At 34.8% G+C, this 12,893-nt stretch overlaps 1 protein-coding gene across 5 annotated transcripts in view; it reads left to right on the forward strand.

Annotated features, from left to right (window-relative positions):
• The window catches only part of LOC143239617 (uncharacterized), a 138,957-nt gene that overhangs the window by 77,255 nt on the left and 48,809 nt on the right, over nt 1-12,893 (forward strand). For all 5 annotated transcript variants that reach the window (XM_076480903.1, XM_076480904.1, XM_076480900.1 and 2 more), the window contains one exon: nt 3,610-3,859. In XM_076480903.1, the coding sequence (XP_076337018.1) occupies nt 3,731-3,859 (129 nt within the window). In that variant the 5' untranslated portion in view covers nt 3,610-3,730. The remainder of the gene's footprint in view (nt 1-3,609; nt 3,860-12,893) is intronic.

Consider the following 12,893-nt stretch of genomic DNA (forward strand, 5'->3'; position numbering starts at 1 on the left):
ATATAACATTTTCTCCGAAGGTACAACAACAAAAAAGCCAATTCCCTGATGTTAAATGAAAAGATAAATACTTAATTTGGACTAAAATAGTAATTGAAATTAATACTATAATTTAATTTATGCCCCATTTATCTGCAATTACTTAAAAGCATAATTGGATAGACAAAAAATTTCGGAAATTAGAACATATCCAAAATGAAATCTCTTATGTTGCAGAATGACTCATCAACAGGTAATGCCCCATGGACAACAAAACCGTGGGAAAAGAGAGCGCATCGAAGTCAATAACCTCATTTTTTGCCGTGGAAGTCAAATACCGCTATTACACCGTCATGACTTATCATACACTTTATTTGCATATGTCTTAATATATATAGATTCACAAAAACAGGGGTGTAACATCATCAAAACTGAGAGAGTTTCAAAATAGGGAGAACATATGTACTTAGTGTTTAATTGACAGTTATATAGATTTGGTTGGGCCAAAAGGTACATGAGTTGAGCTGAAGGACATGCGGTCTGTTTTAGCACAACGATGAAATGTTATAGATTAGAACAAATTTTATCTGCAGGAAATATATGTGATGTGAACTCATGCACATTACGGTCCACTCAAATTAACACATAAAAACCAGGAAGTGACGAAGTTTTACCTGAATGATTTACTTTCTGTCTGTAACAATACAACATCTAGTAAACACGAGTGGTGGAACTGTTCTGATATCGACAAAATTAGCCAATAAAAATACAGATATTCACTACAAATCTAACGGTGAATCTAAGGGCGTATTTCTATTTTTAGTTTTAACTAGTGTAGCGAACTAGGATGTGAAAGGCACGTTTGTTTAATGTTAGTAGTAACATTCCACTGAAAGTCGCATGTTCACTATACATTCGTGTTTATATGTGACTGCTAGCGTATGTTACTTTCATTAGGAAATACTAATTTTTTCCTTCAACTATTTTGTTCTTTCTCTCTCTTGTTTTCTCTCGTTCACACTTTTGTGTTGGTGATACACTATTGAACAAAATAACGAGAAAATATATTCTAAAATCACAAACATTTAGTGCTGAAACATTGAATATATTCCCAACCTTCTACATTGAGAAGTATTTTTAAAACTAATCAGCGGACTTAAAATCAAAATTAGCGAGAAGATACAGTGATATATAAGAACTAAGTACGGTTTTGTTAGAAGTAAGTAAAAAGTTTAGTGACATACAAGAACTATGAGCACAGTTTAGGTAGTAGTAAACGAAGGGTCCAGTAATATACAAGAACTATAAGTACAGTTTTGATAGTAGTAAGCGAAGGGTTTGGTGGTACTCAGTAATTATAAATACGGTTTTGATGGTAGTAAGTGTAAGGTTCAGTGATATACAAGGACTATAAGTACAGTTTTGATAGTAGTAAGCGAAGGGTGTGGTGGTACTCAGTAATTATAAATACGGTTTTGATGGTAGTAAGTGTAAGGTTCAGTGATATACAAGGACTATAAGCATGATCTTGGAGATAACAAATTAATTATATTACCTGAACAAACAAACTAATACAAGTACGTTCCAGTTTAAAGTGTTCGATCATATCGTACGAACACTATTTTTATAAGAACACAAAAAAGGTATATTTAATTATCTTTACTCATTACATGATAAGGTTTAGTGTCACTCTAAATAGCTGGCTCTGATTGAAATGAATATTAATCCTATCTACCAGGCATTCTTCTCCAATCTATTGATGTATTTATGAGACAGTTGTGAATAAAATCAACACTGCTATCTACACTGCAGGTTTGTGTGTTCGTCATTTTCAATTTAGCGAGTGAGAATATTTGAGGAGACAAAATGTTTCTTTTATGAATTTTTGGGTGGGGCGGAACCCAGAATGGATGGGCGTTTACACATCATGTATGTGATGAGAACACATGTTAGTTCATTAATGCTCTTCTGTTATATAAACCGTTATCTGAGGGCATTCATGGTAAGTGCTTACGTATTTGAAAAGGACGTACTTTGCCAACGTATCAACATATCTAAGTAATATATGGATGGACGTGTGGAAGAAGAAACGAAAAACTATATTTAAGAATTAAAATCATAACTCATACAAATGCTTACGGCAAGAATGACTTTGGATTAGAAATTCTGCAGTAAAACCTTTTGAAGCTGAAAGTGTAATTAATGCTGTGGCAACATTTACGTTCGTCCAATTTCTTCCTGGACTAGTTGTATTTACAGACGATTTCAAAAGCGCGTGATAAATAAACCCCAACAGGTCCACACTCGGTCTCATTCTGGCTTTCTTAAGAAATTTTTGAACTTCTAACGAGACTCTTTGATCATTGAACTTTACATTTCCTTGTCTTAGTTTGTTTTGTATTTTGGTTAGAAATTTGTTTTTATATGGTATTGTCATTATAAAGACTGTTGACCCCACCTTCCAAATTCATATCACGTCTCGGTGTTTTTCACTGCCCAAGCGATAACAAAACCTGCTGTCGTTTCGGGAAAAGCCGCTGCGCAGTACTAAGATGGAAGGTTAAGTTAAACATCAAAAGCAACATTCAACAATAAAAAGAAATTTCCGCATAATAATTATCGATACGAAAGAAATGGACCTTTGCAAACTGCAAATGTCGTAAACGTAGATTACACTAACTCGTATAAACAAGGAAAGTGTTAAGAGGCTTATGGGGGTGGTGCATTTTTTTATAGTGAGTTATAAGTGAAGAGATTTTCCAAAGTTGGGACACATCAGACAACCCTTAATTTAAACAAAAATATATTCATAGCCCATCACACACATACTATTTAAAGTTGTTCTATTTTTAGGCTAATGGGCTCCATATAGTTAAACCAATTTTTTGATGCATGTCTTGCCTTATGCGCGACGTTGAAACGGGAACACAGCGACAAAATTCAGAGTTACAAATTAAAACTTTCACATGATCAGATAAGACCGTTAATTATGTTCTGATATTGTTAGGTAAGAACGTCTTCTTCTGGAAGAGTAAACTATTCACACCAAAGAAACAAAACTTTAATTACGAGGATGAATCAACAAAATTAAACTGGAACAAACAACATAACACATAACAAAAGTACTGTACATCTCCTGGTGAAACTTAGTTTTGGCAACCGACCCAGTTAACTTCTGTGAACGAAAAGTAATTTCTGCAGTGTATTTTGTTTTTGTAACACCTTACATGATTCGTACTAATGCTGTGAAATATTAATAGCAATATATATATTTATATATATTTATATTTATATATATATAAATTTTTAGACAAATATACATAATACAAACATCATTTCTGACAAATGAACGAGAGTTAAACATTAATAAACATGGAACGATATTATGTATTATTTTATCAACCACATAATTATCTCATTTATTAAAGTCAACCTATGTTTATACTTAGAGATTACAAATCGTGCTGTGGTAATTGAATGGTAAACCTATACTTACTTGAGAAGCGTTGAAAGTGTTAAGTTGTTAGTCGTATTTAATTTAATATAATAACGAAATCTTCGAAAGAAGAAAAATAATAGTTAACCCTTACAAAACTTTACCAAATCATAACATAATAGACTATCTTACAGGAAGACCACCAGCGGGGGCTAACATGAAGAGTCTTCACTAAAGAATCGATTAGCTACAGAAGGTCTCCGCTAGCGCTGGAAAATCACTGGACTTGTCACAGCAATGGTGTCTTTGTAATAAATGATGCTATCGGTTTTGATCAACACGACTCTAGTTAGTGTACGAACACCACAGTGCACATCAGTTGCACCTGCTTATCATACTGTTAGTTCCACATTTAACCAGACATACTGCAGTATCATGAATAAGGTGAGCGTTGTTTATTCATATCTTAACATTTCCATGTTAGTCTTTGTGTAATCGGATACACAAGTGAAATACGTGGAGATGACTCTTTAGAAGCTGGTGGTTGTGGTCTCTTTGATTCATCCGGTTTTACATTCATCGCTAACCTCTCTCAAAATATAACATTAAATACGTGACAACTGCAGATAGTAAGTGACTCGATTCAACGCTGTATTTTGGATTCAAGTAACGTCCATAATAGAAAACAAAACTTACCAGCAGAATTTTGTTTTTCACATGAGCAGTGAACGTAGTACTGATTTACTTTCGGAAACAGTTAACATTATATTCACAACACTAATATAACCACTCGTCTTGAATCACGTAAAATGTGCCTTGTGTGTTGTTTTCTATGATAACTTAATAAAGACTGCTATATTGTCCATGAGATACGAAGTAATTTGTCTAATCGACACGTTAAGAAGAGAGTACTTTCATTGTCTGATTTATCCAGAAATGAAAAGAAAATTAACAAAGGTTTACAAATATTCAGAGTTGCCCACCGCTAGTACAGCGCTATGTCTCCGGATTTACAACGCTAAAATCAGGGGTTCGATTCCCCACGGTGGGCTCAGCAGATAGCCCTTTGTGGCTTTGCTATAAGTAAAACACACAATATTCAGAGTAAATGTATTAGCACTAACTAATATAGTCCGTAGATAGTATTAGCACTTGCTGACACGTTCATATGTACTTAATAAAACCATTGCAACGCTCAGAACAAAACAGTGTCCTGGGCTGATACATTCGTAATAACGTAGAAAGATTGACGGATACATTTAGTTGAAAAAAACAACAACACTGACTGGTACTTTTAAAATGCAAAAGTAACACTGAGTGGTACTTTTAGAATAAAAAATAAAACTAATTGGTATGTTTAAAATGAAAAGAAATGTTGATTGACATAAGTGACTTCTTTCTAGCTACCTATTTAAGTTCATCTATTTTACTACAACGTAACAGTTTCAAGTTGAATGTTTGGTTAATTCTGTGTAAGAAGAACTTGCCTGAGTAGTTCCTTATACAGGATTTAGTACATTACATTAAACACTTGTATTTGTTTGTCTGTTTGTTGAGGTTTTGCGTTAAAATGATCATGGGCTATCTGTGCCAACCGTTCCTGATATTGAAGTGACAAATTAGAGGGAAGAAAACTAGACAACACCACCCGCCGCCAACTCTTTAGCTACTATTTACCATCAAATAGCGGGATTGATCGACACAATATAACGTCCCCCTCTCCCTTCACTGAAAGAGTGAGCATATTCTGAGACGTTTCTGTCCTACAACCCACAAAAAGCATTTACAAGGACGTCATCTAACTATACGCAGTAAACACGCACAAAACTTACCTCAATAAATGGACATTCGACTCGTAATCTGAGGGTCGCGGGTTCGAATCCCGGTCGCATCAAACATTCTCGCCCTTTCAGTCATGGGGGCGTTATAATGTAACGGTCAATCCCACTATTCGTTGGTAAAAGAGTAGCCCAAGAGTTGACGGTGGGAGGTGATTACTAGCTGTCTTCCCTCTAGTCTCACACTGCTAAATTAGGAACGGCTAGCACAGATAGCCCTCGAGTAGCTTTGTGTGAAATTCCAAACAAACAATAAATGGGATTTCTTTTCTACTTATTGGTAGGTCAAATATAGCTATTATTGGGCCCTTTTTGTTCTTGGGTCCGCACAAAAAAATTAAATGTTGAAAACTAATCAGTTGTATTTTAATATGGAAATCATAAATTTGGTAATTATATCTTGAAACTAATGCACAAAACAACTTAACTAAAACGAAAAAAAATCACAAAAAATTATATAAAATGAGCTGAATAGAATGGAAGATAAAACTGAAATAAAAACACGAATTAAATTTCAGAGTTACGTAAAAATCATAAAATAAGACGACACATAAATATACAGTAAATTCCATTACAAAAACATAAACTTGGAGTAAAAACGACATTTGAAGTAGATTGACTAAACAAAATGAAAATCTTAGTCCAATGGAATATTAAATGCAGAATAAACGAATTTCCAAGCTTAAAATAATTAATGAAAATATATTGAACTAGAAATTATACGAAAACATACAACAAAGGTATAATTTAGAACTGATAAAGAGAATGGCGTCCTTAACTTAAAATGAACAAAACTGGTTGTAGAATAAACAATATGAATCGTATAAACATAGTACGAATCAATATAAACAATTGATGTTAAAAAAAAAGATTTAGGAGAATAAAACTGATATGTTTGTTTGTTTGTTTAAAGTTAAGCATAAAAGCTCACAATGAAGTAGCTGTGCTCTGCTCACCAAGGGCATCGAAACCCAATTTCTAGCGTTGTAACTCCGCAAACATACAACGTACCATTAGGGGCGTTTCTTGAGTTAGCGTTTATGCTATTTGTGGATAGAATAATAGTATAAATCATTTTGTGGTATCTACAGACATACATAACAAAGAATGTTTTCGTTTCTAGTAAAGCGTTGAAAGCTGCACTTGTAAAAGAAATTTGATTTGAAAACAAACAAGTTAGAATATAATCTGATAAAACGAGAAAACAAAATATTTTAAAGTGATATTATAATTTACACTTTAAAGACCGCTGAAGAAAAAACTTGTAACGCAAGTCGCGATTAAAATTGATAATACAAACAGCAACCCATTAAATGGATACTTAAAGTTAATAAAGAGCTAGCGTCACTCACCGATTTATCATTAAGTTCAAATTTTAGTGTAAACGGAACGAGGCTATTTACATCAGTGTCATACTATTGTTACAACGGTAAAAAGTGTGAACAACATATTAAAGAAACTGGCCATGCATAGACTCAAATCAGGTCTTAATGGTAGTTGTAGTGCCAATTAACTGTTGTGAGAGCTGTAATATCTTTGCATCCATTTTTAGATAAGTTTTATTAGGTATTAGCTTTCTTTGCTCAACAGTGTTCATGATGTATGCAATGATTGAAAATTAAAATAAACTCATATATGTGTTTTGTTTATCAAACGAAAAGTTTTATTTTACAGGTTTTCCCTGTTGTGAGGTAAGTACTAACAATATGGGATTTAAAATAATGCACTGTATATGTAATGAAGAAAAGTGTTAGCGCTGCGCCTTGTTCCCAACAAACTAAAAACTTGAGCTAATGAGTTTTGTAAAGGAAAAGTTACAGCAAAATGCTTTGTTCTTAAGAAAGAAAAACTTGTTCCAGTAAGTTATGTTGGTTACGAAGAAAGAGTGTGTGTGTTTTGCTTATAGCAAAGCCACATCGGGCTATCTGTTGAGCCCACCGATAGGAATCGAACCCCTGATTTTAGCGTTGTAAATTCGTAGACTTACCGCTGTAGTATCGGTGTTTTATTGTGAACCTGACAATGACCGAAGAATGACGTTGTTCGCTCCTCTACATAGTGCTTTCTCTATCCATACCAGCCGTTTTTACATATATATCGTTCTGTAGTTTTTCTATGGGCCTACACCTTTTATAACATTGCATAATACGCAAAAATATATTTGCTAATTAACAACGAGCTAAGTACCATCATGTATGGTATCGTTTACTATCTAGAAGTTTCTAAACAATATCAGTTAATCAATTGTCCATTTGTTATTCTTTCAAATTACATCATTATTTGTATATTGTTGTATGTTGAGTACACTCTGGCTGCTCAAGTCGTCTCTAATTTTCAATTCATAGACTAGAGAGAAGGCATTTAGTGAGCACCACCCACCGCCAACTCGTGGAATTTCACCGTCACTCTAATAATGTACCCGCGGCCCCAAAGTTTAGAACGAAATATCTTTTTTTGGGGGGGAGGATGGGTAGGTGAAGGGTCGGTAATGGGAAAAATATTCGTTTTATCTACATAGAAATGCCAAGCAGTATAGCTGGTTAGTTCTTTAAAACATTTTAGTTGCAAGATAACAGACGTTATTACTTACGCAAAAAACCTGTCTGCTCTCCTCAGAACATGGTGAAACAAAAGTAGAATATATAACTTATTTTAGGAAAACGATATTAGGAGGTTAGTTTTAGATACTTCATGAGATGGAAATAAATATTTAAAAAATATATTTGCGGAAAACATAAATACTCGTGACAATTCACAGCAAGAAAAGCAAAATTATTCGACTATATAAACCAAATGTTCTATGACATGTTTTTATTTTTATTTGTGGTACAGTGTATTTGTTTGTGTTTTTTTTTATTACAGATACAGCGCGTGATCGTATTGCAAAAACTAATTATTATGCTTTCAGATTATTTTAACAATAAATTATGTTTACTGGTCTTGTCTACATTTCAGTATTTCTTTACGAGGAATACAGTACATGTTGCTCATATACAAGTGGACTCGTAATCTGAGGGTCGCGCATTCGCATCCCCGTCGCGCCAAACATGCTCGCTCTTCCAGCCGTGGGGGCGTGATAATGTTACGGTCAGTCCCACTATTCGTTGGTAAAAGAGTAGCCCAAGAGTTGGCGGTGGGTGGTGATGATTAGCTGCCTTCCCTCTAGTTTTACACTACTAAATTAGGGATGGCTAGCACAGATAGCCCTCGTGTAGCTTTGCGCGAAATAAAACAAACAAACAAACATTGACAAATTTGTTTCTTTATTTGGAATTTTGGACAAACCTACACGAGGACTATTTGCGGTAGCCGTCCCTAATTTAGCCATGAAAGACTAGAGGGTAGGCAACTAGTCATCGCCACCCACCGTCAACTCGTTTTCTAATCTTTTACCAATGAACAGTGGGATTGACCGTCAAGTTATAATGCCACCATGTCTGAAAGGTCAAGCATGTTTAGCGGGACAGGGATTAAAAACTCGAGATCCTCAGTTTGCAAGTCAAGCGCCCTAACCACTTGGCCATGCCATGTTTTAGGCATAGAACTTCACATGAAAGCTAACATGGAACACATACACAAATGTACACGACTAAGAGAATGGATATTGGAGCATTAATAAATTATGTTATAAGTATAATCCAAAACATCTTTGTGAACATTTTTTATGTTACAAAGTAGACAAATATTTATACTGAGGAGAAGGATAGATGATTGGTAAATAAGAGTAAGTATATATTTTGGACAGTTTTTTAACCATGTTACATTTCTGAAGTTACTTTATATTAAGAACAATGTCACTAATCATCAGATTTGGTGGCTTTCTAATGATACCCAGAGGCACCTTCTGCAACAGGTGTACTGATCTGTACTTCATACAGGAATGATTCTTTGAATGTTGTGGGTTGTAGGGAGGAGATTCTGGAAACAATTTGCGAGTTCTTTCGCTGGTTACAAGGACATGATGTCATTTTGATGTAGCGCTGGTGACAAGGAACATGGTGTTATTTTGATGTTAACATTAGTCGCAAGAAATATGGTGTAATGTTGACTTTAGCGCTTGTCACAAGGAATGTGGTGTAATGTTGATTTTAGCGCTTGTCACAAGAAATATGGTGTAATGTTGATTTTAGCGCTTGTCACAAGAAATATGGTGTAATGTTGATTTTAGCGCTTGTCACAAGGAACATGGTGTAATGTTGATTTTAGCGCTTGTCACAAGGAACATGGTGTAATGTTGATTTTAGCGCTTGTCACAAGGAACATGGTGTAATGTTGATTTTAGCGCTTGTCACAAGGAACATGGTGTAATGTTGATTTTAGCGCTTGTCACAAGGAACATGGTGTAATGTTGATTTTAGCGCTTGTCACAAGGAACATGGTGTAATGTTGATTTTAGCGCTTGTCACAATGAATATGGTGTAATTTTGATTTTAGTGCTGGTCGCAAGGAACATGACGTCATTTTGATGTTAGCGTTGGTCACAAGGAAGATGGTGTCATTTTGATGATAGATCATTTTTGTTCCCACCATGTACAAATGAAACGATTGTAAGAATGGACTAGCCTACAAAGTCGCTAGATATAATTCATATAAAACACATGTGGGAAGTCCAGGAATAGACTCATTGTCTACGGCACCCGTTAAATACACCGAATCAGCTGGAAAAGAAATGGAAATAATTTTGCTCCAGAATTGTGGACTTGATCTTAAACGAGACGTGTAACGACGTTGTTGAGCTGTGATGACCAATTGTATTGAACACATTCAGGAATAGTGTGTAGATATATCTTAAAAACTAGTGATTGATGCCAGCCAGAAATTACTTCTGCTGCTCCTAAAGTAGGAGTATTCGGCCAGTAGCTACTTCGGAGCAAAAGAGACGATTTGTCTTGGAAAATAACATATTCAGTTTGATTCAGAGCTGGCAGATTGTAAACTACTAATTTACAAAACATATTCCAGTAACCTGTTGGCTTTTAAATGAATTTAACTAGTATATTCTATCAAGAGTGTTTGGTATATATTGACACACACTAGAATTAAAACATTTGAGTCCTAAGTCTAAGTTTATAACATTTGAATACATTCGAAATACCTTTGGATGTAGCAATGTGTTTGAGCGTTATACAAATTGTATACACAATGTTTTTATATTACATGTAGATAAATCGCAAATTAACAAAACGAATTGTATTCTATTTCTCGGTTACTTACAATAGATGTTTTGGTTCATAGCAGTTTGTAAGATCGATGGTAGAAGTTCTGTACTGCCTTTTGAACTATTTTATTCATCATTAATAACAACTTCCAGCCATAGCTAGCTATACATTTAGAGAGAAACACAAATGAGTCAGTATGACTAATTAAACATACGTTTCTATTTACAAAGATTAGAAGTCACTGTTTAATCAGTTAGATAACCTCGGTCTTAACGAGATTTACGGTCGTAATCCCAATAGTATCTCACAAGATTCGCTTAAGTTAGAAGATTTAGGTTAATTTTAAATATGCATATTAAGCAAATAATGTTAAACAATATTTATATTGTATTAGCAGACAATAAACCAAATTAAAAAGTAACGACATTTGATATGTCAAAATATGTTACTCAGTGTTGTGAATTAAAGTAGCAGTTAATAAATATACCTTAGCTGGGGAACACAGAGACACTAGCTGTCTGCTTGAAGTATTGTCACCAATGTACCCTAGCTGGGGAACACAGAGACACTAGCTGTCTGCTTTAAGAACCTGACGATGACCGAAGAAAGTCGAAACGTTGTTCACTCCTCTACGTAAAAAAATTTTCTCAACCCAAAAGAGCCGTTTTTACATATATAGAGACACTAGCTGCCTACTTGAAGTATTGTCACCAATGTACCCTAGCTGGAGAACACAGAGACACTAGCTGTCTGCTTGAAGTATTGTCACCAATGTACCTTAGCTGGGGAACACAGAGACACTAGCTGTCTGCTTGAAGTATTGTCACCACTATACCTTAGCTGGGAAACACAGAGACACTAGCTGTCTGCTTGAAGTATTGTCACCACTGTACCTTAGCTGGGGAACACAGAGACACTAGCTGTCTGCTTGAAGTATTGTCACCACTATACCTTAGCTGGGGAACACAGAGACACTAACTGTCTGCTTGAAGTATTGTCACCACTATACCTTAGCTGGGGAACACAGAGACACTAGCTGTCTGCTTGAAGTATTGTCACCACTATACCTTAGCTGGGGAACACAGTAACACTAGCTGTCTGCTTGAAGTATTGTCACCACTATACCCTAGCTGGGGAACATAGAGACACTAGCTGTCTGCTTGAAGTATTGTCACCACTATACCTTAGCTGGGGAACATAGAGACACGAGCTGTCTGCTTGAAGTATTGTCACCAATGTACTTTAGCTGGGGAACACAGAGACACTAGCTGTCTGCTTGAAGTATTGTCACCAATGTACTTTAGCTGGGGAACATAGAGACACTAGCTGTCTGCTTGAAGTATTGTCACCACTATACCTTATCTGGGGAACACAGAGACACTAGCTGTCTGCTTGAAGTATTGTCACCACTATACCTTAGCTGGGGAACACAGAAACACTAGCTGTCTGCTTGAAGTATTGTCACCACTATACCTTAGCTGGGGAACATAGAGACACTAGCTGTCTGCTTGAAGTAATAAATAATATATGATCATTTGTTTGTTGCTAAGCGCAAATCTACACAATGGGCTATCTGTGTTGTGCCTACCAAGAATATCGAGATCCAGTTTTTAGTGGTGTGAACCCTCAGACTTACAACCAAGTCATCGGAGAGCAACAATATCTGAACTGTCATTGAAAACGTAACAAAATTAAACGCAATACAAAGAAAACATGCCAAGCATATTACATGTTCTATTTAACAAACTTTACCACTTTAGCTATCGACATAAGATGAATACAAAAAGGAATTACATTTTCTGTAAAATCTCTAAAAATACAACGATAAGCCTCTAGAAATTAGAAAATTAAAAAAATACATAAATAGTCGTATTATATACGAAACTGTTATAACGTAAAAAATGTTAACAACGTGATAATAAACTAACTGGAAGTAAAAAGAGTGGTGGTTATTTGTTTTTGGAACTTCGCGCAAAACTACACGAGGGCTATTTGCGCTAGCTATCCCTAATTTAGCTAGTCATCACCATCCAACGCCAACTCTTGGGCTATTCTTTCACCATGGTAAATATACTAAATATACTAAAATATACTAAAGCCATTCAGTGTTTTCTAAACAATATCAAAAGAAATTAAAGTGTAATCGCGAAAGTTTGAACATGTTGTTATAATCTGTAAAATTTATAAACCCGATAAGAAAGTTTTAACATGTTGTTATAGTCTGTAAAATTTATAAACCCGATAAGAAAGTTTTAACATGTTGTTATAATCTGTAAAATTTATAAACCCGATAAGAAAGTTTTAACATGTTGTTATAGTCTGTAAAATTTATAAACCCGATAAGAAAGTTTTAACATGTTGTTATAGTCTGTAAAATTTATAAACCCGATAAGAAAGTTTTAACATGTTGTTATAGTTTGTAAAATTTATAAACCCGATAAGAAAGTTTTAACATGTTGTTATAGTCTGTAAAATTTATAA

The sequence above is a fragment of the Tachypleus tridentatus genome, chromosome 13 (assembly GCF_004210375.1).
Source record: "Tachypleus tridentatus isolate NWPU-2018 chromosome 13, ASM421037v1, whole genome shotgun sequence".
In the NCBI taxonomy this organism is placed as follows: domain Eukaryota; kingdom Metazoa; phylum Arthropoda; class Merostomata; order Xiphosura; family Limulidae; genus Tachypleus; species Tachypleus tridentatus.